At 44.5% G+C, this 27,747-nt stretch overlaps 1 protein-coding gene across 1 annotated transcript; it reads left to right on the top strand.

Moving 5' to 3' along the window:
* The first annotated feature begins 1,120 nt into the window (after positions 1–1,120).
* On the top strand, positions 1,121–25,773 carry csnk2a2a (casein kinase 2, alpha prime polypeptide a). The gene is made up of 12 exons (XM_071400493.1): positions 1,121–2,515; positions 2,790–2,901; positions 3,207–3,308; positions 4,219–4,269; positions 5,985–6,044; positions 6,216–6,299; positions 14,548–14,658; positions 14,924–15,025; positions 15,557–15,657; positions 18,586–18,734; positions 24,947–25,031; positions 25,294–25,773. Exons 1-11 carry the CDS (start codon positions 2,412–2,414, stop codon positions 25,015–25,017), a joined length of 1,047 nt encoding a protein of 348 aa, XP_071256594.1. The 5' UTR covers positions 1,121–2,411; the 3' UTR covers positions 25,018–25,031; positions 25,294–25,773.
* The last annotated feature ends 1,974 nt before the right edge of the window (positions 25,774–27,747 follow it).

Below are 27,747 nucleotides of genomic sequence, written 5' to 3'. Positions count from 1 at the left end.
TAAACCAGTAATGTCTACATCTGGATTTCAAAGTGTTATCTCTTCACCTAGCAGTTATCATGTGATTAAAAAACCCCCAATCAATCTCTTTATCATGACTTCCATTTGGACACGTTGGCCTCGGTTTGTGCCTACGAGGTCTTCATGTAAACCCAGCCAAGTTAGAGTCCCAATTGCACAAATTGTTCCTCAGTTGCCCCTGAAATAGCTGTGCGAGGACTTTTATGTTAGTAAGTCTAAATGTTGAGGTGGAGAAGAAGGAATAAAAAGTATGTGATTATGTATGCAAGTTTATACATTTATGTTTTTTTTTATATTGTTTTATGATAGTGTATTTAAAAAAAGAAGAAGAAAAAAAAAACATTCTCACAATGTGTATTTGGAATGGGGATATGGAACTGAAAGGTTAGAGGTGAGAATGTCATGTGGTGGATTCATTCTAAATGGCACCCTATTCCCTATGTAGTATACCAGGGCCTCGGGTCAAAAGTAATGCACGCTATAGGGAATAGGGTGCAACTTGGGAAGAAGTTGATGTTTGAACTGGGTGGGATGATGAGGTAGTCAAGCACTTGTGTCTGCAGTTAGGCTATGAGCGTGTTTGACATTGCAGCCATTTTTTTTTTTAAGGTGTGACTGACTAATCTACAAATCACCTTGAATCATAATTAACTAGTCAAATGTTAGTTGCAGGTCCGGTCACAATTTCCCCACGATGCATCACGGTTTTGATGCGCTCGACAGGCCTAAGCCTTCTGCATGCCAATGCTGGTCAAATATGTCCTGGTCTGTGCTTCTGCCTCTGCTGCCCTCAATCGTTGTCGACTGGGAGATATAGATGATGACATCAGTCTGTGTGGCTTAATCTGTGTAGGCTACATTCAATCTTGAATGATATGTACAGTATATCATGGTTCATATACACACTGCACTAACAAAATAAACGAATCTTACAATATTATTGTTTTACAGTATTTGTGTTTGCTTAAATACACTGGACTTACCACACACTCGAGAGGGGCAAAGTACTACTAGTCCTCTTAACAGGAAGTTCTTGACAAAAAACAGGAAATTGTCTCATACATAAACACAATACGTCAATGCACATGGAAATGTTGTCCACAAGGTGCACATTTTTTTATTATTAGGTACCGAGGTGGAATTACAACACACCTAACCTGAAAGGAAACTACATGTGAATATTGAGAGTGATCAGGTGACTATTTTGGTACGTATTTCAGGCTTTCACTAGATATTTGCCAGAAGGGTGATATACATTTACTTAGTCAAATAATATATAGTTATGTTTCAATAAAGCAATTGCTAGGTCAGAAATTTGTGATATATCTTCAAACGAAACCCGCTACAAAATAACCCCGGTCGGTTAGAATGCGGCCAGTAACGGCGACAGTAGTGATCTTTGGGCCGCTACATAGACGACTCCAATAGTGGCTACAGTTTTGCGTTTGGGGGGGTCACTGGCGACTACTTCCGGGTGATGTTTTTGTTGCAACGGAGTCGCAGCAGCTACGACTTGAACGACGGAGTCTTCTTAGAATGAATATTTAGCTAAACCCATTAGCCAGACTCAAAAACATATTCAGCGGTTTCAAGTGTAATATTCTCAGGCATTTTCCTCGAACTTTGCGCCCTGGAGAGGGTGCCACCGCAAGCCCAAAATGCATGTCGCTGGACTTCCTACCCGAGTGCGCTGCTAGCTAGCTAACAGTAGCAGGCTAGCTAACGACAATCATTTCTACAGTAACGTACATGTAGCGAGACGGATTTCACGTCTTTTCTAAACCAACTGACCATTGTTAACTTATTATCGCCACTCAAGCTTGCTGTTTGATATTGTACTTATGGTGGCTTATCGTATTCGTTTACGTTAGTATTGTGATGAACACGGGGGCCCAACTTAGCTGGTTAGCATCTAGGCTAACTAGCTAACTTATCTTGCTTATACCAGAGGGGTCTGTCAAATTCAATTAGCTTGCCCAGCTCTCGGCCTCGTAAATTACTTTTTAAACCATTTCTCGATTTGAGTTACTAGCTAGCTGTCCGATATTGAATCCTTATTGCCAGTTGTGTTAGTCTACCTCATCCTCTTTCCCCTTTCTCCTGCCGCCTCCCTGAAACTGGCGGTCCACCATAGCATCTTGCCAAACAGGCTGTTCAGGTGCATCAGGCACTCGCTCATCGTAGCTTTGACAATCCGCACAGCAAGTGCTGCCGACTGCGGTCACCAACTACGGACGAAAGTAGCCCAAACCAATGTTAATCCATCTTACACGGAGTTAACTAAATCTAGGGTCCCCGAAAGTCGGTGCCCTGCCTTCCAATTTCGCGCCAAGAAGAGTAGTATTGTTGTGGAAGGTGAGCCCCATCAGCACCGGGCGTCCAAGCTCGCGATGCCCCCTCCTACGGTCAGCAGTAAAGCTCGGGTCTACACCGATGTCAACACGCAGAAGACCAGGGACTACTGGGACTACGATGCACACGTGCCAAGCTGGAGGTAAAGAAGGATGTAGCTATTCTACTAACTGTTAGTTACTAGGGTTCTCTAATTCTGGAGAGTTGGGTGTGCTTTCATTCCAAGCCTACAGGGTTTGATCAAACGTCTGTTTATCACTCAGTTGCTCTTCAGGACAGGAGTTAGGAGAACCCTGTTGTAAATGTGTATTATCCCCTCTAGATAATCCTGTCTGATAATAACCCTGCTGCATGCATGTACTCCTACCATTTCCCGCTGGTCTCTTCTCAGGATTCTCTTGTGCTTCTCTCTGCAGTAATCAGGACAACTACCAGTTGGTGCGTAAGCTGGGCCGAGGGAAATACAGCGAGGTGTTTGAAGCCGTCAACGTCAGCAACAATGAGAAAGTGGTGGTTAAAATCCTCAAGGTGAGCTGCTGTCATTTTATGTGTTTTTGAATGTTTTTCCGTAGGTGTATACAATGAAGGTAATGGGCCCCTCAACCTAGGCATGTGGCCCCTACTACTAAACAGTTGGCCTTCTATTGGCTTCAGTTGAACAGGTTCATATTTATTAGTCCACACACCCAATGGAGTGTGTAAAGTTAAGTTTCACCCCGTTTTCGGGTCCAATTGTTTTCCGTTTGGTTCTGGAGAATACAACCTTGTCTGGTTGAGGCTTTGAGGGTCTTTTTGTTGTGTTACGTCTGGAAATGATTGATCTCTTGTTTCAGCCTGTCAAGAAGAAGAAGATCAAGCGAGAGATTAAGATCCTAGAGAACCTGCGTGGTGGAACCAACATCATCCGCCTGGTGGACACAGTGAAGGATCCTGTGGTATGTCTCTCTAGTAGAAATATCATCTCTAGAAGGGGCTTAGAGCTTCTAGCAATCACAAATTCACTGGTAAACTCGCAATGGCTGCCAGTCGTCCCATAATGACATCAATGACTTGGTCTGTTCTATAGATTATATGTCTATGGTCTCTCCGGTCAGCCCCAGTATTCCATACTATAGATTCCATTTATGTGGTCTCGCCACTCAACCCCAGTACTTAATTCTATAGATTATATTTCTGTGGTCTCTTTGGTCAACCCCAGTACTCCATTCTATAGATTATATTTCTGTGGTCTCTCTGGTCAGCCCCAGTACTCCATACTATAGATTATATTTCTGTGGTCTCTCTGGTCAGCCCCAGTACTCCATCTTATAGATTATATTTCTGTGGTCTCTCTGGTCAACCCCAGTACTCCATTGGGTGCATGTTTATTTGCATTTAGGGGTGTGACCTCCCCTCCATGAAAAGGGAATTAATGAGCCCACACGTCACAGTGAGGTGCTGACTAACAGATTTACATTTCAGTTATTTAGCAGACTCTAATCCAGAGCCAATCACAGTTAGTGCATTCATCTTAGCTAGGTAAGACAACCACCTATCACAGTCATAGTAAGTCAAACTTTTTCTCAAAGCCCACTATCAGCAAAGTTAAACTCTAGAATGAGAGAACCCCCTGATGAAGGCTATTTGGACAATGTTGGTGATAAATCCACAAGCAAGGAGAGAGATGCGTGTGAGACTGTTTTCATTGTAATGTCTCTCCCATCAGTTTATTTACCTTTAGAGGTGTGCTGCTCTACTGTTGTTGAAATGTGTGCTTCTATGTCCTCAACAATAGAACTTTCTCTCTGCCGTCTTCTTTATTCTTTAATAATCAAGGATCAATTCTCTCGTCTTGTTTCTCTGCAGTCTAGAACGCCGGCACTTGTCTTTGAGTGCATCAATAACACAGATTTTAAGGTACTGATGTTTGGTGAATATCATGCATTCATGTGAAACTACTACAAAAAAATAATGTAAAGTTACTGATCTCTCTCTAAGGTAATTGTCTGTTTGAAAAGTTAACAGACATGAAAATATACTGATATCATATAACATACTTTTTAATCTGTAAACATTTTGAAAGTACAGTGCGTTCGGAAAGTATTCAGACCCCTTGACTTTTCCCACATTTTGTTACAGCGTTATTCTAAAATTGATTAAATTGAAAGCAAAAAATACAATCTACACACAGTACCCCATAATGACAAAGTAAATACAAACGTTTTGAATTTTTTTGCAAAACAAAAAAAATCATATTTACATAAGTATTCAGACCATTTACTCAGTACTTTGTTGAAGCACCTTTGGCAGCGATTACAGCCTCGAGTCTTCTTGGGTATGACGCTACAAGCGTGGCACACCTGTATTTGTGGAGTTTCTTCCATTCTTCTCTGCAGATCCTCTCAAGCTCTGTCAGGTTGGACGCACAGCTATTTTCAGGTCTCCAGAGATGTTTGATTGGATTCAAGTCTGGGCTCTGGCAGGGCCACTCAATGACATTCAGAGACTTGTCCCGAAGCCACTCCTGTGTTGTCTTGGCTGTGTGCTTTGGGTTGTTGTCCTGTTGGAAGGTGAAACTTGTGCCCAGTCTGAGGTCCTCAGCGCTCTGGAGCAGGTTTTCATCAAGGATCTCTCTGTACTTTGCTCCGTTCAGCTTTCCCTCGATCCTGACTAGTCTCCCAGTCCCTGCTGCTGAAAAACATCTCCACAGCATGATGCTGCCACCACCATTCCTCGCTGTAGGGATGGTGCAAGGTTTCCTCCAGATGTGACGCTTGGCATTCAGGCCAATCAGTTAAATATTGGTTTCATCTTTAGGTGCCTTTTGGCAAGCTGTCATGTGCCTTTTACTGAGGAGTGGCTTCTGTCTGGCCACTCTACCATAAAGGCCTGATTGGTGGAGTGCTGCATAGATGGTTGTCCTTCTAGAAGGTTCTCCCGTCACCATAGAGGAACTCTGGAGCTCTGTCAGAGTGACCATCGGGTTCTTGGTCACCTCTCTGACCATGGCCCTTCTCCCCCGATTGCTCAGTTTGTCCGGGCGGCCATCTCTAGGAAGAGTTGTGTTTGTTCCAAACTTCTTTCAATTAAGAATGATTGAGACCACTGTGTTCTTGGGCACCTTCAATGTTGCAGAAATGTTTTGGTACCCTTCCCCAGATCTGTGCCTCGACACAATCCTGTCTCGGAGCTCTACGGACAATTCCTTCGACCTCACGGCTTGGTTTTTGCTCTGACATGCACTGTCCACTGTAGGACCTTATATAGACAGGTGTGTGCCTTTCCAAATCATGTCCAATCAACTGAATTTACCACAGGTGGACTCAAATCAAGCTGTAGAAACATCTCAAGGATGATCAATGGAAACAGGATGCACCTGAGCTCAATTTTGAGTCTCATAGCAAAGGGTCTGATAGCAAAGGGTCTGATTTTATTTGAATAAAACATTTGCAAACATTAAAATAAAAATAGGTTTTTCCTTTGTCATTACGGGGTATTGTGTTTAGATTGAGGACATGTTTTTATCTTCAATATATTTTAGAATCTGGTTTTAACAAAATGTGGAAAAAGTCAAGTGCTATGAATACTTTCCAAATGCACTGTAGTGAACCTTTGTTTCATCTCATTCACAGGAGCTTTACCAGAAGTTAACAGACTTTGATATCCGTTTCTATGTGTACGAGCTTCTCAAGGTAAGGGAAACAGGCAGGTCTCCTTGCTTGGCTCTGTTGCATCCCACTTCTCAAATCATTTGGCTTCAATTTGTTTCCATTGACATTTTGGGGGGTCAAGAGGGCCTGAAACAAGCCTTCAGATAAAGACTGTCGTCTAGACTGTGATGTCCTTTGTGTCGTCTCCTACAGGCTCTGGACTACTGCCATAGCATGGGGATCATGCACAGGGATGTCAAACCACACAACGTCATGATCGACCACCAGATGAGAAAGGTAGCGATACCATCATCTTTATTTAAACAAGTTATTCTCATTGAGATACAATCTGGAGAGTCCTGGGAGAAACATCAAACTCTGCCTCTGTCAGGGTTGGGGGTTTCTTCATTTCCTGATTTAATCAGGATTTCTGGTTTTGCTGACATCCTCTATTCATACATGATGGAAGTTGGCCCGCCCCCAAAACAATATTCTCTTTATGTCCTGGTTCTCTACAAGGTTAAAAAAAGATATATATATTTATCCTTTATTTTTTTCAGGGAGTCTTACTGAGACCAAGGTTTCTTTTACAGATGAAAAACATGGTCATAAAAAAACAAACACATTAATCGGTCATAATGTCCTCAAGCAGCTTCCTGAATTGACCCAGAGACACCAAAACATCACATTTTGAATATTGTTCCACAAATACAGTGAAAAAATAACTAAAGCTGGTTTACCTAACTCAGTACAGACAGAAGGAATTTCCCAGACTTATCCAGTCATGTCTAGAGGTTAGTAATGATGTTAGGTACAGTGGGAGTTGTTTGTAAAAGGGCTTTATGAATGAAAACACAGCAACGTATCAACCTACATGATATCAGAGACGACCAACCAACTTTACAGTAGAGAATGTAGTGATGAGCACTAAAACTAGTCGACCCGCAAAAAAATGTAAGAACATTTTATGTTATGAGTACAACAGGTGTAGACTTTACCGTGAAATGCTTACTTACGAGCCCTTTCCCAACAATGCAGAGTTAAAAAGTTTTAAACAGATGAGTAAAATAAGAATAACAAGGCTGCATACAAGGAGTACCGGTTCCAATATACTTATTTCGGTTTCATTTTCAATACATTTTGAAAAGTGTCATTCTCCCCCCCCCCCCCCCCCCCCCTTAACTTTGTTATTATTGGCTATGGTATGTAGATGAGTGATATAATGTAATCCATGTTGAATTCAGGCTGTAACACAACAACATGTGGAATAAGTCAAGGGATAAGAATACTTTCTGAAGGCAATGTACATGTGGGTAACTAGGGGGTAACTAGGGGGTAACTAGGGGGTAACTAGGGGTAAAAGGCAGGATAGATAATACAGTAGCAGTGTGTGGCTACAGTCCAGTGAGTGTGCATAGAGCCAGTGGAAGAATGTAAGTGCAAACAAGGGAGTCGATGCAAATAGTCCGGTTAGCCGTTTGATTAACTGTTGAGCACAGGGTTTCCGTTAGCCGACTTTTGGCCAATTTACATTTTTGTTGTTGTTGAAAAACTGATATAATTGGCACCGGCCAATTGTCCGGTAGAAGAAGAAGATCCCATTTCGAAATAATAATATTATTTTTTTCCTATTAATTGGCGGAAATACCAGTCGATGGAAACACATTTAACTAGTCATGCCTATCGGTCTATAGGTTAATTTAGTGGAATTCAATAGGTGAGTGTAGTACAGTATATTCGTTATGCATCTTATCACACCGGACACATACAGAGCCTTTGAGGGGACAGTCTGTCAGACAGCATCTCCAACGGCAACGAGAGGCAGGCTTCTTCATCATCACCTCACACCACTATGCAGTGAGCTGGAAGCAGTCTTCATCATCACCTCACCACTATGCAGTGAGCTGGAGGCAGTCTTCATCGTCACCTCACACCACTATGCAGTGAGCTGGAGGCAGTCTTCATCACCTCACACCACTATGCAGTGAGCTGGAGGCAGTCTTCATCACCTCACACCACTATGCAGTGAGCTGGAGGCAGTCTTCATCATCACCTCACACCACTATGCAGTGAGCTGGAAGCAGTCTTCATCATCACCTCACACCACTATGCAGTGAGCTGGAGGCAGTCTTCATCGTCACCTCACACCACTATGCAGTGAGCTGGAGGCAGTCTTCATCGTCACCTCACACCACTATGCAGTGAGCTGGAGGCAGTCTTCATCGTCACCTCACACCACTATGCAGTGAGCTGGAGGCAGTCTTCATCATCACCTCACACCACTATGCAACTATGCAGTGAGCTGGAGGCAGTCTTCATCATCACCTCACACCACTATGCAGTGAGCTGGAGGCAGTCTTCATCATCACCTCACACCACTATGCAGTGAGCTGGAGGCAGTCTTCATCGTCACCTCACACCACTATGCAGTGAGCTGGAGGCAGTCTTCATCGTCACCTCACACCACTATGCAGTGAGCTGGAGGCAGTCTTCATCATCACCTCACACCACTATGCAGTGAGCTGGAAGCAGTCTTTATCATCACCTCACACCACTATGCAGTGAGCTGGAAGCAGTCTTCATCACCTCACACCACTATGCAGTGAGCTGGAGGCAGTCTTCATCACCTCACACCACTATGCAGTGAGCTGGAGGCAGTCTTCATCACCTCACACCACTATGCAGTGAGCTGGAGGCAGTCTTCATCACCTCACACCACTATGCAATGAGCTGGAGGCAGTCTTCATCACCTCACACCACTATGCAGTGAGCTGGAGGCAGTCTTCATCACCTCACACCACTATGCAGTGAGCTGGAGGCAGTCTTCATCACCTCACACCACTATGCAGTGAGCTGGAGGCAGTCTTCATCACCTCACACCACTATGCAGTGAGCTGGAGGCAGTCTTCATCACCTCACACCACTATGCAGTGAGCTGGAAGCAGTCTTCATCATCACCTCACACCACTATGCAGTGAGCTGGAAGCAGTCTTCATCATCACCTCACACCACTATGCAGTGAGCTGGAGGCAGTCTTCATCATCACCTCACACCACTATGCAGTGAGCTGGAAGCAGTCTTCATCATCACCTCACACCACTATGCAGTGAGCTGGAAGCAGTCTTCATCATCACCTCACACCACTATGCAGTGAGCTGGAGGCAGTCTTCATCATCACCTCACACCACTATGCAGTGAGCGTTTAGAAAACATTCACTTCATTGTTTGAAACTTAAATGTTTTTTACTACATTTACTACTTACCTTGCTTCAAAGTAGCCTAGTCAATCACACCATTTCCATGGAGGCCATTTTTTCTTTCGTTGTCCAGTAGCCAAAGGCACAATCCTGGTCATATTAGCAACACGTGATAGTTGTTGATAATCCTGGTCATATTAGCAACACGTGATAGTTGTTGATAATCCTGGTCATATTAGCAACACGTGCTAGTTGTTGATAATCCTGGTCATATTAGCAACACGTGCTAGTTGTTGATAATCCTGGTCATATTAGCAACACGTGATAGTTGTTGATAACCCTAGTCATATTAGCAACACGTGATAGTTGTTGATTATCCTAGTCATATTAGTGACCCGTGGTAGTTGTTAATCCTGGTCATATTAGTGACCCGTGGTAGTTGTTGATAATCCTAGTCATATTAGTGACCCGTGGTAGTTGTTAATCCTGGTCATATTAGTGACCCGTGGTAGTTGTTGATAATCCTGGTGATATTAGTGACCCGTGGTAGTTGTTGATAATCCTGGTGATATTAGTGACCCGTGGTAGTTGTTGATAATCCTGGTCATATTAGCGACCTGTGCTAGTTGTTGATAATCCTGGTGATATTAGCGACCCGTGCTAGTTGTTGATAATCCTGGTCATATTAGCAACACGTGATAGTTGTTGATAATCCTGGTCATATTAGCGACCCGTGATAGTTGTTGATAATCCTGGTCATATTAGCGACCCGTGATAGTTGTTGATAATCCTGGTGATATTAGTGACCCGTGATAGTTGTTGATAATCCTGGTCATATTAGCGACCCGTGGTAGTTGTTAATCCTGGTCATATTAGCGACCCGTGCTAGTTGTTGATAATCCTGGTCATATTAGTGACCCGTGATAGTTGTTGATAATCCTGGTCATATTAGCGACCCGTGCTAGTTGTTGATAATCCTGGTGATATTAGAGACCCGTGATAGTTGGTGGGGTAAATGTGTGTCAGTGCTATGTGTAAATTGACTATGTAAACAATTTGGAATTTCCAACACATGAATATTTCTTATAAAAACAAGATGTTAGATGCAGTCAGTCTTTATCAAACTCTCAGCCAAGAGAGACTGACATGCATAGTATTCATATCCGCCCTCTGATTACAGTGAAGAGCAAGACGTGCCGCTCTGTTCTGGGACAGCTGCAGCTTAACTAGGTCTTTCTTTGCAGCACTGGACCACACGACTGGACAATAATCAAGATGAGATCAAACTAGAGCCTGCAGGCTTTGTGTTGTGTGAAAAAAGCAGAGCGTCTCTTTATTACGGACAGACCTCTCCCTCTCCTTTGTGTGGTGTCAAAAAAGCCCCCAAAAAACTCTCCCCATCTTTACAACCTTGAATCTATACTGAACAAAAATATCGACGCAACAATTTCAAAGATTTTACTGAGTTAGTTCATATAAGGAAATCAGTCAATTTAAATTAATTCATTACGCATTAATCTATGGGTTTTACATGACTGGGAATACAGATGTGCATCTGTTGGTCACAGATACCTTAAAGAAAACGTAGGGGCGTGAATCAGAAAACCAGTCAGTATCTGGTGTGACCACCATTTGCCTCATGCAGCGCGACACATCTCCTTCATATAGAGTTGATCAGGATGTTGATTGTGGCCAGTGGAATGTTGTCGCACTCCTCTTTAATGGCTGTGCGATGTTGCTGGATATTGGCGGGAACTGGAACACGCGGTAGATCTAGAGCATCCCAAACATGCTCAATGGGTGACATTTCTGAGTATGCAGGCCATGGAAGAACTGGGACATTTTCAGCTTCCAGGAATTGTGTACAGATCTTTGCGTCATGGGGCTGTGCATGATCATGCTGAAACATGAGGTGATGGTGGCAAATTAATGGCAAGACAATGGGCCTCAGGATCTCGTCACGGTATCTCTGTGCATTCAAATTGCCATCGATAAGATGCAATTGTGTTCGTAGCTTATGCCTGCCCATACAATAACCCCACCGCCACCATGGGGCGTTCTGTTCACAACGTTGACATCAGCAGACCACATGGCACAATACACGTGGTCTGTGGTTGTGAACCTACACTTACATGTTGCGGTTTAGTGGATATGTCTTATATGGGCTGGAGTTAACCTACAGGAGGGTATCTCTCCAGGAACAGGGTTGGGGTTAAAACCTACAGGAGGGTCTCTCTCTAGGAACAGGGTTGGAGTTAAAACCTACAGGAGGGTCTCTCTCCAGGAACAGGGTTGGAGTTAAAACCTACAGGAGGGTCTCTCTCCAGCAACAGGGTTGGAGTTAAAACCTACAGGAGGGTCTCTCTCCAGGAACAGGGTTGGGGTTAAAACCTACAGGAGGGTAGGTCTCCAGGAACAGGGTTGGGGTTAAAACCTACAGGAGGGTATCTCTCCAGGAACAGGGTTGGAGTTAAAACCTACAGGAGGGTCTCTCTCCAGCAACAGGGTTGGAGTTAAAACCTACAGGAGGGTGGCTCTCCAGGAACAGGGTTGGGGTTAAAACCTACAGGAGGGTAGCTCTCCAGGAACAGGGTTGGGGTTAAAACCTACAGGGGGGTCTCTCTCCAGGAACAGGGTTGGGGTTAAAACCTACAGGAGGGTCTCTCTCCAGGAACAGGGTTGGGGTTAAAACCTACAGGGGGGTCTCTCTCCAGGAACAGGGTTGGGGTTAAAACCTACAGGAGGGTGGCTCTCCAGGAACAGGGTTGGGGTTAAAACCTACAGGAGGGTAGCTCTCCAGGAACAGGGTTGGGGTTAAAACCTACAGGGGGGTCTCTCTCCAGGAACAGGGTTGGGGTTAAAACCTACAGGGGGGTCTCTCTCCAGGAACAGGGTTGGGGTTAAAACCTACAGGGGGGTCTCTCTCCAGGAACAGGGTTGGGGTTAAAACCTACAGGAGGGTCTCTCTCCAGGAACAGGGTTGGGGTTAAAACCTACAGGGGGGTCTCTCTCCAGGAACAGGGTTGGGGTTAAAACCTACAGGAGGGTGGCTCTCCAGGAACAGGGTTGGGGTTAAAACCTACAGGAGGGTAGCTCTCCAGGAACAGGGTTGGGGTTAAAACCTACAGGGGGGTCTCTCTCCAGGAACAGGGTTGGGGTTAAAACCTACAGGGGGGTCTCTCTCCAGGAACAGGGTTGGGGTTAAAACCTACAGGGGGGTCTCTCTCCAGGAACAGGGTTGGGGTTAAAACCTACAGGGGGGTCTCTCTCCAGGAACAGGGTTGGGGTTAAAACCTACAGGGGGGTCTCTCTCCAGGAACAGGGTTGGGGTTAAAACCTACAGGAGGGTAGCTCTCCAGGAACAGGGTTGGGGTTAAAACCTACAGGAGGGTGGCTCTCCAGGAACAGGGTTGGGGTTAAAACCTACAGGAGGGTATCTCTCCAGGAACAGGGTTGGGGTTAAAACCTACAGGGGGGTCTCTCTCCAGGAACAGGGTTGGGGTTAAAACCTACAGGAGGGTAGCTCTCCAGGAACAGGGTTAGAGTTAAGACCTACAGGAGGGTCTCTCTCCAGGAACAGGGTTGGAGTTAAAACCTACAGGAGGGTAGCTCCAGGAACAGGGTTGGAGTTAACCTACAGGAGGGTGGCTCTCCAGGAACACGGTTGGAAACCCCTGATATAGATGTTACCATAGTCTAGGACCGGTAGGAACAGCTACTGAATAATCTGCTTTTGACTATTTAGCGAGAGGCAGGACTTCTATTTCTATAGAAGAAGACAATTTTTAACATGATGTTATGATAAACACCATTCCTGCCCCTGTTCCCTACTAATCTAGGCCAGTGTTTCCCAAATAGCCTCATAGCAGCCGTAGCTGCAGCTCATTTCTCCTGGGTCAGAAGCAGAGCATCAACACTGTTGTTTTTATCAGGAGGGTCACAGAACGTGCGTCCCAAATATATCACCTGAAGTGTACACTCGATTTTTTGACCTCTTACAACCGTCCGCAAGTCTCTCAAGCTTACGTTGTTTTTCTACACGAATTCAGCAGTAAACAGGAATCAGTAATCTCCTCACTAATGTAATGGCATTGGATTGGTGGATGCGTAGGTAGTTCCCACCATATTTCTTATACTTGTCGTTTCCTTTAGAATCAGTGAAGGGACGTAAACAAGGTCACACGTTGGGAGGAAGAAGAGATAATTGGGTCTCATCCAGAGAGGAAACTTCAGAAGGTGTTAAATGGGTCACGTTATGGCACCAAAACGCTGTGAAGATGGAGGGGGGGTACAGGGTGGGGCTGGGCTGGGCTGTCATGGTTCTGTTTAGCCACCAGGTGGCAGTAATGGAGCTGCAGCAGCAGAACACAAAGCTGAAGGCCAAGATTTTTATTTATTTATTTAACCTTTTATTTAACTAGGCAAGTCAGTTAAGAACAAATTCTTATTTACAATGACGACCTACACCGGCCAAACCCGGATGGCGCTGGGCCAATTGTGCGCAGCCCTATGGGACTCCCAATCACGGCCGGTTGTGATACAGCCTGAATTCGAACCAGGGTGTCTGTAGTGATGCCTCTAGAGCTGTGCCTTAGCCCTGCTGCGCCTCTCTGGAGCCCATTAAATTAAAGATGCGTATAGTGTAGAGAATCATTGTAGCATCTAAACCGCAGTGAAATATATTTTTCATGACCCAAAATATTGTATTTTCTGCTGTTTTGAAGCAAAACTGAAAGTTAAAGACGCAAAAACCAAATGTAAGAACTGGAAGCATAGAAATAGCACCCATAGAATTGATCTTAGACTTGCGTTCAATAAGAATGACAGATCTATAATACACGTTTCTATGTGAATTTGGTCTGGTCGTCCTAGAAGTGACATTTTGCAGCTTTATGTATCAAATCCTTTTTTTAAATTCAATAACCAACTGAATGTTCAATTTTGTAAATTTAAAAATGATCCATTTAATATTCAGACTATTTTCAACTGAATTTCGTTACCTCTTTTTACTGATTTTCAAAATGTAATTGATCCCAAATACTGTAGATCCGTAGTCCCCAGATGGTCCACTATTTGGTGGGTCAGAAGGACGTTTTTAAAGGCTTAGAAGGCAGGTTAGCATAGTGCAAAACAGGAAGCTCTGCTTCTGTAGATGTCACACTGCCACTAACCCCTCTAATTCCTCTCTCTCCTCTCTCTCCTCTCTCTCCTCTCTCTCCTCTCTCTCCTCTCTCTCCTCTCTCTCCTCTCTTCTCTCTCCTCTCTCCTCTCTCCTCTCTCCTCTCTCTCTCTCCTCTCTCTCTATCTCCTCTCTCTCTCTCTCTCTCTCTGCTGTCTGTGTGTCTCAGCTGCGTCTCATAGACTGGGGTCTGGCTGAGTTCTACCACCCAGCTCAGGAATACAACGTCAGGGTGGCCTCCCGTTATTTTAAAGGACCGGAGCTGCTAGTGGACTATCAGGTAGACACTAGTTATTAACACACATCACACTACTGACACAATGTGAACATCCACATACACTGCAGTACATCATGATGCACATATTGGTTTAATTCTTGTTACATCAACACATTGATCTGCCTGTTAACATTTAGTATGTTCAATAGTCGTATGTTTACAGATGTACCAATACATGGATATTGTTCAATGAACCAAATTGTGATTTTTAAAATCAGTTGTAAGAGTGTTTTTCCAGTGTTCTGTATTGTCCTTGTTGTGTTTGTAGCTTTATGACTACAGTCTGGACATGTGGAGTCTAGGCTGCATGTTGGCCAGCATGATCTTCCTGAAAGAGCCATTCTTCCATGGCCAGGACAACTACGATCAGGTACACACACACACACACACACACAAACAGGGCAACTACGATCAGGTACACACACACACACACAAACAGGGCAACTACGATCAGGTACACACACACACACACACACACACACAAACAGGGCAACTACGATCAGGTACACACACACACACACACACATACACACACACACACACACACACACACACACACACACACACACACACACACACACACACACACACACACAAACAGGGCAACTAGGACCAGGTAAATAACACACACAGCTCCACACTACACTAGTCCATGATACTATGCTTGTATGTAATACCACAGTGTGAAATGGCATCATTGGGAGTGGAACCAACCACTAGAGAGGAGGACATCACTTCTATTGTCAACAATCCCTGTTATAATTATATATATATATATATATATAACTAAATGACCACGTTAATACACACTATGAACACTGTTCATCTGTGATGTAGAAGGTGTGGCTGTATGGTAGATGTGTGTCTCAACGTTCCTCTGACTGTCCCATGTTGTGTCCAGCTGGTCCGCATCGCTAAGGTTCTTGGGACAGATGAGCTGTTTGGCTACCTACACAAGTACCACATTGAACTGGACACACGTTTCAAAGACCTGCTGGGACAGTAAGTACCACTAGGGGGCGTAGCACAGGGCTAGCCTGGTCCCCACGTCTGTTTGTGCCCATTGAAAAGCCAAACATTTTGACAAAGCACTGACATGCCAGAAACAGACGGTCACTCAGGTGGGGAGAGGGGCTGCTGTTGAGGGCTCCTGGGGTGGTATTCAGTGGCTCTATGGGGATTTGTTTTGGTGCAGTGGATGGGCAAGACTGTTTGTTTACATGGAGAACATACCACTGTGCTAGCCTACCGTGTGGAATGTTCAGATAGAAATAGATTGTGTAGAAATCCACATCCCAGTGTTCTGTTGTTTCCGTGTTACTCTGAAGGACATAGACTATAAAGTATAGATCCAATCACCTTCACATTTTAGCCTCCCATTCTCTCTTTTTATTGGATGTTTGTTCCCTTGGCGACGGCGATACTTGTGAAGCGATGTGTCAACATACCCCTCGGGCAAAACCGTAGCGCGACATTTTGAAACGTTAAACTAAAATGAACGTTTCTTATTGGACCAGTTTAAGCAGTACCTCCCTGTTTCTTATTGGACCAGTTTAAGCAGTACCTCCCTGTTTCTTATCGGACCAGTTTAAGCAGTACCTCCCTGTTTCTTATTGGACCAGTTTAAGCAGTACCTCCCTGTTTCTTATTGGACCAGTTTAAGCAGTACCTCCCTGGTTCTTATTGGACCAGTTTAAGCAGTACCTCCCTGGTTCTTATTGGACCAGTTTAAGCAGTACCTCCCTGTTTCTTATTGGACCAGTTTAAGCAGTACCTCCCTGGTTCTTATTGGACCAGTTTAAGCAGTACCTCCCTGGTTCTTATTGGACCAGTTTAAGCAGTACCTCCCTGTTTCTTATTGGACCAGTTTAAGCAGTACCTCCCTGTTTCTTATCGGACCAGTTTAAGCAGTACCTCCCTGTTTCTTATCGGACCAGTTTAAGCAGTACCTCCCTGTTTCTTATTGGACCAGTTTAAGCAGTACCTCCCTGTTTCTTATTGGACCAGTTTAAGCAGTACCTCCCTGTTTCTTATCGGACCAGTTTAAGCAGTACCTCCCTGTTTCTTATCGGACCAGTTTAAGCAGTACCTCCCTGTTTCTTATCGGACCAGTTTAAGCAGTACCTCCCTGTTTCTTATCGGACCAGTTTAAGCAGTACCTCCCTGTTTCTTATTGGACCAGTTTAAGCAGTACCTCCCTGTTTCTTATCGGACCAGTTTAAGCAGTACCTCCCTGTTTCTTATTGGACCAGTTTAAGCAGTACCTCCCTGTTTCTTATCGGACCAGTTTAAGCAGTACCTCCCTGTTTCTTATCGGACCAGTTTAAGCAGTACCTCCCTGTTTCTTATTGGACCAGTTTAAGCAGTACCTCCCTGTTTCTTATCGGACCAGTTTAAGCAGTACCTCCCTGGTTCTTATCGGACCAGTTTAAGCAGTACCTCCCTGGTTCTTATCGGACCAGTTTAAGCAGTACCTCCCTGTTTCTTATTGGACCAGTTTAAGCAGTACCTCCCTGTTTCTTATCGGACCAGTTTAAGCAGTACCTCCCTGTTTCTTATCGGACCAGTTTAAGCAGTACCTCCCTGTTTCTTATTGGACCAGTTTAAGCAGTACCTCCCTGTTTCTTATTGGACCAGTTTAAGCAGTACCTCCCTGTTTCTTATTGGACCAGTTTAAGCAGTACCTCCCTGTTTCTTATTGGACCAGTTTAAGCAGTACCTCCCTGTTTCTTATCGGACCAGTTTAAGCAGTACCTCCCTGTTTCTTATCGGACCAGTTTAAGCAGTACCTCCCTGTTTCTTATTGGACCAGTTTAAGCAGTACCTCCCTGTTTCTTATCGGACCAGTTTAAGCAGTACCTCCCTGTTTCTTATCGGACCAGTTTAAGCAGTACCTCCCTGTTTCTTATTGGACCAGTTTAAGCAGTACCTCCCTGTTTCTTATTGGACCAGTTTAAGCAGTACCTCCCTGTTTCTTATCGGACCAGTTTAAGCAGTACCTCCCTGTTTCTTATCGGACCAGTTTAAGCAGTACCTCCCTGTTTCTTATCGGACCAGTTTAAGCAGTACCTCCCTGTTTCTTATCGGACCAGTTTAAGCAGTACCTCCCTGTTTCTTATCGGACCAGTTTAAGCAGTACCTCCCTGTTTCTTATTGGACCAGTTTAAGCAGTACCTCCCTGTTTCTTATTGGACCAGTTTAAGCAGTACCTCCCTGTTTCTTATCGGACCAGTTTAAGCAGTACCTCCCTGTTTCTTATCGGACCAGTTTAAGCAGTACCTCCCTGTTTCTTATCGGACCAGTTTAAGCAGTACCTCCCTGTTTCTTATTGGACCAGTTTAAGCAGTACCTCCCTGTTTCTTATCGGACCAGTTTAAGCAGTACCTCCCTGTTTCTTATCGGACCAGTTTAAGCAGTACCTCCCTGTTTCTTATTGGACCAGTTTAAGCAGTACCTCCCTGTTTCTTATCGGACCAGTTTAAGCAGTACCTCCCTGTTTCTTATCGGACCAGTTTAAGCAGTACCTCCCTGTTTCTTATTGGACCAGTTTAAGCAGTACCTCCCTGGTTCTTATTGGACCAGTTTAAGCAGTACCTCCCTGGTTCTTATTGGACCAGTTTAAGCAGTACCTCCCTGTTTCTTATTGGACCAGTTTAAGCAGTACCTCCCTGTTTCTTATTGGACCAGTTTAAGCAGTACCTCCCTGTTTCTTATTGGACCAGTTTAAGCAGTACCTCCCTGTTTCTTATCGGACCAGTTTAAGCAGTACCTCCCTGTTTCTTATCGGACCAGTTTAAGCAGTACCTCCCTGTTTCTTATTGGACCAGTTTAAGCAGTACCTCCCTGTTTCTTATTGGACCAGTTTAAGCAGTACCTCCCTGTTTCTTATCGGACCAGTTTAAGCAGTACCCCCCCCTCTCCTCCCCCCAGGCAGACGAGGAAGCGCTGGGAGCAGTTTGTCCAGACAGAGAACCAGCACCTGGTGACCCCTGAGTCCCTGGACCTGCTGGACAAGCTGCTACGTTACGACCACCAGCAGAGACTGACCGCTGCTGAGGCCATGCAGCATCCATACTTCTGTAAGATATACACCTGTCTGTCTATCTGTCTACCTGAGGCCATGCAGCATCCATACTTCTGTAAGATACACACCTGTCTGTCTACCTGAGGCCATGCAGCATCCATACTTCTGTAAGATACACACCTGTCTGTCTGTCTACCTGAGGCCATGCAGCATCCATACTTCTGTAAGATACACACCTGTCTGTCTGTCTGTCTACCTGAGGCCATGCAGCATCCATACTTCTGTAAGATACACACCTGTCTGTCTGTCTGTCTGTCTACCTGAGGCCATGCAGCATCCATACTTCTGTAAGATACACACCTGTCTGTCTGTCTGTCTACCTGAGGCCATGCAGCATCCATACTTCTGTAAGATACACACCTGTCTGTCTGTCTACCTGAGGCCATGCAGCATCCATACTTCTGTAAGATACACACCTGTCTGTCTGTCTGTCTGTCTACCTGAGGCCATGCAGCATCCATACTTCTGTAAGATACACACCTGTCTGTCTGTCTACCTGAGGCCATGCAGCATCCATACTTCTGTAAGATACACACCTGTCTGTCTGTCTACCTGAGGCCATGCAGCATCCATACTTCTGTAAGATACACACCTGTCTGTCTGTCTGTCTACCTGAGGCCATGCAGCATCCATACTTCTGTAAGATACACACCTGTCTGTCTGTCTGTCTGTCTACCTGAGGCCATGCAGCATCCATACTTCTGTAAGATACACACCTGTCTGTCTGTCTGTCTACCTGAGGCCATGCAGCATCCATACTTCTGTAAGATACACACCTGTCTGTCTGTCTACCTGAGGCCATGCAGCATCCATACTTCTGTAAGATACACACCTGTCTGTCTGTCTGTCTACCTGAGGCCATGCAGCATCCATACTTCTGTAAGATACACACCTGTCTGTCTGTCTGTCTACCTGAGGCCATGCAGCATCCATACTTCTGTAAGATACACACCTGTCTGTCTGTCTGTCTGTCTACCTGAGGCCATGCAGCATCCATACTTCTGTAAGATACACACCTGTCTGTCTGTCTGTCTGTCTACCTGAGGCCATGCAGCATCCATACTTCTGTAAGATACACACCTGTCTGTCTGTCTGTCTTCCTGAGGCCATGCAGCATCCATACTTCTGTAAGATACACACCTGTCTGTCTGTCTGTCTACCTGAGGCCATGCAGCATCCATACTTCTGTAAGATACACACCTGTCTGTCTGTCTACCTGAGGCCATGCAGCATCCATACTTCTGTAAGATACACACCTGTCTGTCTGTCTACCTGAGGCCATGCAGCATCCATACTTCTGTAAGATACACACCTGTCTGTCTGTCTGTCTACCTGAGGCCATGCAGCATCCATACTTCTGTAAGATACACACCTGTCTGTCTGTCTACCTGAGGCCATGCAGCATCCATACTTCTGTAAGATACACACCTGTCTGTCTGTCTGTCTGTCTACCTGAGGCCATGCAGCATCCATACTTCTGTAAGATACACACCTGTCTGTCTGTCTGTCTGTCTACCTGAGGCCATGCAGCATCCATACTTCTGTAAGATACACACCTGTCTGTCTGTCTGTCTACCTGAGGCCATGCAGCATCCATACTTCTGTAAGATACACACCTGTCTGTCTGTCTGTCTACCTGAGGCCATGCAGCATCCATACTTCTGTAAGATACACACCTGTCTGTCTGTCTGTCTACCTGAGGCCATGCAGCATCCATACTTCTGTAAGATACACACCTGTATGTCTGTCTGTCTACCTGAGGCCATGCAGCATCCATACTTCTGTAAGATACACACCTGTATGTCTGTCTGTCTACCTGAGGCCATGCAGCATCCATACTTCTGTAAGATACACACCTGTATGTCTGTCTGTCTACCTGAGGCCATGCAGCATCCATACTTCTGTAAGATACACACCTGTCTGTCTGTCTGTCTACCTGAGGCCATGCAGCATCCATACTTCTGTAAGATACACACCTGTCTGTCTGTCTACCTGAGGCCATGCAGCATCCATACTTCTGTAAAGGGATCTACACAGTTTACTAAACAGAGCCGACGGAGGTCTGTTTCCGTCTCTCTTTACGTAGTTCTATTAACATTTGTGAGGCTGAATTTTTGGAACTCGACACAGACCTCTGTCAGCTCCGTTTGAGTAGACTGTGTAAAACCTTTAAGATAAACCCACACAGCAGAAGATATGAGCGGAGTGGAGCGAGGAGCGGAGCCTGCGTAATGTGGCTGGAGCATGGAGCGGATCTTATTTTTTTCGAACATTGGCCTTCTGTCTCGCTCCAATTTCACTGTGGTACCGCTTTTAAAAATTCCTTCATCCCTGTTCTTTTAATGAGACCTGTTCTGTTGTATTAATTTATCCCACCCACCACTAATGAACAGAGACGTAGATATCAGTACACCAGGTAATAGGACACTGTACTTGATGATTTTTATAAAGGTTATTATTAAATAATACGAGTAAGTTTGTAACAGTGCTAAAGTTGTGTATCAACTGTAAAATGTGAGCACAACAGAGCCAGTTACAACTGAAGTATCAGATCATCAATAGATTGGAGAAAAAGCTAATAGTTTTTTAACATGGTGTCACATATCATCAGCTTGGTCCTTGTTCAGGAGCCGATGACATGTTGAAGCTTCTAATTTAAATTGTTCCTTTATTTAACTAGGCAAGTCAGTTAAGAACAAATTCTTATTTACAATGACGGCCTACCGGGGAACAGTGGGTTTAAACTGCCTTTGTTCAGGGGCAGAACGACAGATTTTCACCTTGTCAGCTCGGGGATTCGATCTTGCAACCTTTCGGTTACAAGTCCAATGCTCTAACCACTAGGCTAGCTGCCGCCCCATTATGATAACCTACGTCAAAACCAAACGGTGCGTAGTCACCAGAGTAGATGTACAGCACCAGTCAAACGTTTGGACATCTACTTATTCCAGGGTTTTTATTTTATTTTTTACTTGTTTTATACATTGTAGAATAATAGTGAAGACATCAAAACTATCAAATAACACATCATGCATTAACTAAAAAAGTGTTAAACAAATCTAAATATATTTTATATTTGAGGTTCTTCTAAGGTTGCCACCCTTTGCCTTTGACACTTTTGGCATTCTCTCAACCAGCTTCATGAGGTCGTCACCTGGAATGCATTTGAGTTAACATGTGTGCCTTAAGTTAATTTGTGGAATTTCTTTCCTTCTAAATGTGTTTGAGCGAATCAGTTGTGTTGTGACCAGGTAGGGGTGGTATACAGAAGATAGCCTTATTTGGTAAAAGACCAAGTCCTTATTATGGCAAGAACAGCTCAAATAATCAAAGAGAAACAACAGTCCATTACTTTAAGACATGAAGGTCAGTCAATCCGGAAAAATGTCAAGAACTTTGAAAGTTTCTTCAAGTGCAGTCGCAAAACACATCAAGCGCTATGATGAAACTGGCTCTCATGAGGACCGCCACAGGAAAGGAAGACCCAGAGTTACCTCTGCTGCAGAGGATAAGTTCATTAAAGTTACCATCCTCAGAAATTGCAGCCCAAATGAATGCTTCAGAGTTCAAGTAACAGACACATCTCAACATCCACTGTTCAGAGGGGACTGTGTGAATCAGGCATTCGTGGTCGAATTGCTGCAAAGAAACCACTACTAAAGGACACCAATAGGAAGAAGAGACTTGCTTGGGCCAAGAAACCCGGGCAATGGACATTAGGCCGGTGGAAATCCAAATTTGAGATTTTTGATTCTAACCGCTGTGTTTTTGAGACGCAGAGTAGGTGAATGGAGGATATCCGCATGTGTGGTTCCCACCGTGAAGCATGGAGGAGGAGGTGTGTTGATGTGAGGGTGCTTTGCTGGTGACACTGATTTATTTAGAATTAATGGCACACTTAACTAGCATGGCTACCACAGCATTCTGCAGCGATACGCCATCCCATCTGGTTTGGGCTTAGTGGGACTATCATTTGTTTTTCAACAGGACAATGACCTAACACGCCTCCAGGCTGTGTAAGGGCTATTTGACCAAGAAGGAGAGTAATGGAGTGCTGCATCAGATGACCTGGCTTAAAAATCACCGACCTCAACCCAAATTAGATGGTTTGGGATGAGTTGGACCGCAGAGTGAAGGAAAAGCAGCCAACAAGTGCTCAGCATAGGTGGGAACTCCTTTAAAGACTGTTGGAAAAGCATTCCAGGTGAAGCTGGTTGAGAGAATGCCAAGTGTGCAAAGCTGTCAAGGTGAAGGGTGGCTACTTTGAAGAATCTACAATATTAAATATTTTGATTTGTTAAACACTTTTTTTTCTTTTAACTACATGATTCCATATGTATTATTTCATAGTTTTGATGTCTTCACTATTATTCTACAATGTAAAAATAAAGAAAAACCCTTGATTGAGTAGGTGTGTCAACTTTGACTAGTATTGTACGTATTTGAAAATAAATGGAGGGAATTTGGAGCTGCAGGTTTTTAAAATGTTTATTTAATGTGCCGAGCGATTTTTAGGACGTTGAGCACCAGAGCGCTGCACCACTCAACTCTAGTGTCACTCATCCCACCTTTCTACGTTCCTCCGTCTTTCGCTGTCTCTCTCTCCATCCCTGTCCATGGACTCAATGCTAGTGTCTCTCCCCTGCTGTCTCTCTCTCTCTCTCCATCCCTGTCCATGGACTCAATGCTAGTGTCTCTCCCCTGCTGTCTCTCTCTCTCCATCCCTGTCCATGGACTCAATGCTAGTGTCTCTCCCCTGCTGTCTCTCTCTCTCCATCCCTGTCCATGGACTCAATGCTAGTGTCTCTCCCCTGCTGTCTCTCTCTCTCTCCATCCCTGTCCATGGACTCAATGCTAGTGTCTCTCCCCTGCTGTCTCTCTCTCTCCATCCCTGTCCATGGACTCAATGCTAGTGTCTCTCCCCTGCTCTCTCTCTCTCTCCATCCCTGTCCATGGACTCAATGCTAGTGTCTCTCCCCTGCTGTCTCTCTCTCTCCATCCCTGTCCATGGACTCAATGCTAGTGTCTCTCCCCTGCTGTCTCTCTCTCTCCATCCCTGTCCATGGACTCAATGCTAGTGTCTCTCCCCTGCTGTCTCTCTCTCTCCATCCCTGTCCATGGACTCAATGCTAGTGTCTCTCCCCTGCTGTCTCTCTCTCTCCATCCCTGTCCATGGACTCAATGCTAGTGTCTCTCCCCTGCTGTCTCTCTCTCTCCATCCCTGTCCATGGACTCAATGCTAGTGTCTCTCCCCTGCTGTCTCTCTCTCTCCATCCCTGTCCATGGACTCAATGCTAGTGTCTCTCCCCTGCTGTCTCTCTCTCTCTCTCCATCCCTGTCCATGGACTCAATGCTAGTGTCTCTCCCCTGCTGTCTCTCTCTCTCCATCCCTGTCCATGGACTCAATGCTAGTGTCTCTCCCCTGCTGTCTCTCTCTCTCCATCCCTGTCCATGGACTCAATGCTAGGCAGTGCACTCATTCTGTGTCCAGTATGCAATTATTTATGCAAATTTACTTTTGTGATGTAAATAGTTAGAAACAGTTCAAACCCAGTGCTTAAAGGGACGGTTCCAGATTTTGCCAGTTAAAGGGATACTTTGGGATTTTGTCAGAGGTCATTTATGTACTTCCCCATAGTCAGTTGAACTTGTAGCTACTATGTTTCTCTGTCCAGTATGAAGGAAGTTGGAAGCAGTTTCGCAAGCCAATGCTAACTAGCGTTACCCATAGACTTCCAGTCATTGTGCTATCTGCTAGCATGCTAGCAGTAGATAAAGGGCATCATTGCAAAAATCCTGAAGTATCCCTTTAAGCACTTTTTCATCTGACTGTGTAACAGAGAACTTTATTGCAGAAATCTCTCACTGATGAAGAGTGAATCTCTCACCATCCCTTTAAACTTTGATCTGTACTGATGAAGAGTGAATCTCTCACCATCCCTTTAAACTTTGATCTGTAGTGATGAAGAGTGAATCTCTCACCATCCCTTTAAACTTTGATCTGTAGTGATGAAGAGTGAATCTCTCACCATCCCTTTAAACTTTGATCTGTAGTGATGAAGAGTGAATCTCTCACCATCCCTTTAAACTTTGATCTGTAGTGATGAAGAGTGAATCTCTCACCATCCCTTTAAACTTTGATCTGTAGTGATGAAGAGTGAATTGGAAAGAGATGGTCTCCTGACTACCATGTTCTGTGTCCCTCAGATCCAGTGCTGAATGAACAGACCATCTCCAACACACACACCAAGGCAATAAGTGGATCCAATGCAACATGATGGACAGAGAGGAGGTAACACACACACAGAGTTCTCCCCAAAGAATGTTAGAGCGGCGCCACCTGGTGGACTGGCAGCGCCATTATGTAAACAAAATCTCTAATATTTCTGAGTAGATTACAGGAAATGTCAGGAAATGCTCAGCAGCACCACCTTGTTAACTAATCCTGGGGAGAACCCTGACATGTACACATTCTCACACCTGTAACACCCAGATTGTAACAAGCCCAGACTTCCATTCTGTTGATCGTGTCTCTGTTCCTTCTTGCCGTCCAGGAAAACCTTTGTTACCTCAACTTGTGACCCTTTCGTGGTAGAAACGATCTGCCTCCAAGTCTACAGCCATACTGGAGCAAGACGCCAACTTGCAACACACACAACACTCTTGGATAAAACCTAAATCTTTCACAACGTGGGTACTAGCGTTGCTTGGCCCCAGTCACACACAACGTATCGGATCCAAGCTATGAGGTGTGATATTGCCTCCTAGAACTGCCCCCCCTGAAATCCCTGCCCGCTCCCCACCCCACCCACCTCAACTCCCCTGTTTTCAAATAAGCTGATGTCAGATGTGATACAGAGACTGACTCCAGGTCAGTTTGGCACTGGTGTTGTGCTGTGAGATGTGTGTTGGTCAGTATGGAGCTGCACTGGCCTGGGGTCAGAGCTATAATAGCACTGAGTGGCATGGAGGCTCTTTTCTGCTATGGATAGAACAAATACTATATTAAAGAGAATAAACCATTTTTATTTAAATGTTTTTGTGCCTGTTTTTATTATTTTTATTATATATATTGATTTCTGATTGATCAGTAGAAACCTAAATACTTACAGAGCATTCGGAAAGTATTCCAGCCCCCTTGACTTTTTCCACATTTTGTTACGTTAAAGCCTTATTCTAAAATTGATTTCCTCCTCAATCTACACACAATACCCCATAATTACAAAGCAAAGACTTATTTAAAAAAATATATATATGTATTACAAAGAAAAAATTTACATATTACATTTACATAAGTATTCATACTTTTTACTCAGTACTTTGTTGAAGCACCTTAGGCAGCGATTACAGCCTTGAGTCTGGGGTATGACGCTACAAGCTTGGTACAACTGTATTTGGGAAGTTTCTCCCGTTCTTCTCTGCAGATCCTCTCAAGCTCTGTCAGGTTGGATGGGGAGCGTCGCTGTACAGCTACTTTCAGGTCTCTCCAGAGATGTTCGATGGGGTTCAAGTCCGGGCTCTGGCAGGGCCACTCAATGACATTCAGAGACTTGTCCCGAAGCCACTCTTGCGTTGTCTTGGCTGTGTACATAGGGTTGTTGTCCTGTTGGATGGTGAACCTTTACCCCAGTCTGAGGTCCTGAGCGCTCTGCTGCAGGTTTTCATCAAGGATCTCTCTGTACTTTGTTCTGTTTATCTTTGCCTCGATCCTGACTAGTCTCCCAGTCCCTGCCGCTGAAAACATCCCCACAGCATGATGCTGCCACCACCATGCTTCACCGTAGGGATGGTGCCTGGTTTTTCCCCAATTTGACGCCTGGCATTCAGGCAAAAGAGTTCAATCTTGGTTTCATCAGACCAGAGAACCTTGTATCTCATGGTCTGAGAGTCTTTAGGGACCTTTTGGCAAACTCCAAGTGCACTGTCGTGTGCCTTTTACTGAAGTCTGGCCACTCTATCATAAAGGCCTGATTGGTGGAGTGCTGCAGAGATGGGAGAACCTTCCAGAAGGACAACCATCTCCACAGATGAAATCTAGAGCTCTGTCAGAGTGACCATCGGGTTCTTGGTCACCTCCCTGACCAAGGCCCTTCTCCCCCGATTGCTCAGTTTGGCAGGGCGGCCATCTCTAGGAAGAGTCTTGGTGGTTACAAACTTCTTCCATTTAAGAATGATGGTGGCCACTGTGTTCTTGGGGAACTTCAATGCTGCATACATTTTTTTTGGTACACTTCCCCAGATGTGTGCCTCGACACAATCCTGTCTCGGAGCTCTACGGACAATTCCTTTGACCTCATGGCTTGGTTTTTGCTCTGACATGCACTGTCAACTGTGGGACCTTATATAGACAGGTGTGTGCCTTTTCAAATCATGTCCAATCAATTGAATTTAACACAGGTGGACTCCAAGTTGTAGAAACATCTCAAGGATGATCATGAGCTCAATTTTGAGTCTGAATACTTAGGTAAATAAGGTAATTCTGTTTTTTTTTTTTATAAATTAGCGAAAATGTCACTGTTTTTGTTTTGTCATTATGGGTTATTGTCTGTAGATTGAGGATTTTTTTTCTTTAATCAATTTTAGAATAAGGCTAACGTAATAAAATGTGGGGGAAATCAAGGGGTCTGAATACTTTCTGAATGCACTCTACCTGAGTCAAAGTATGAACACTTCTCAGATCAGTATCTAATAGATTCCAAAATGTAAATTATAGAAAGTTATAGACGACGTCAGTTTTAGTGTGTTGTTTTAATAAATAATCTGTGAATCCCAGATTATTTCCAGAACATAAAATGTTCAACATTAATTTAATACAAATGACAAGAGTGATGATTAAAATGCAGTCTACAGAAGTCTAACTTCAGCAGGGCTGCGTTCAGCAGGTTGTAATACACTGAACACTGCAGATAGAAATGCTATGAATAGAGCTGACACAATTCCACAACGTAGTGCCCTACTGAACGCAGCCCAGGTGAGTTCTAATCGAAACCCATCTAAGGCACGCCCAC

The sequence above is a fragment of the Salvelinus alpinus genome, chromosome 5 (genome assembly GCF_045679555.1).
Source record: "Salvelinus alpinus chromosome 5, SLU_Salpinus.1, whole genome shotgun sequence".
NCBI lineage: Eukaryota > Metazoa > Chordata > Actinopteri > Salmoniformes > Salmonidae > Salvelinus > Salvelinus alpinus.
The sequence above is the reverse complement of the archived record's forward strand: the minus strand, read 5'-3'. Positions and strand labels throughout refer to the sequence as shown.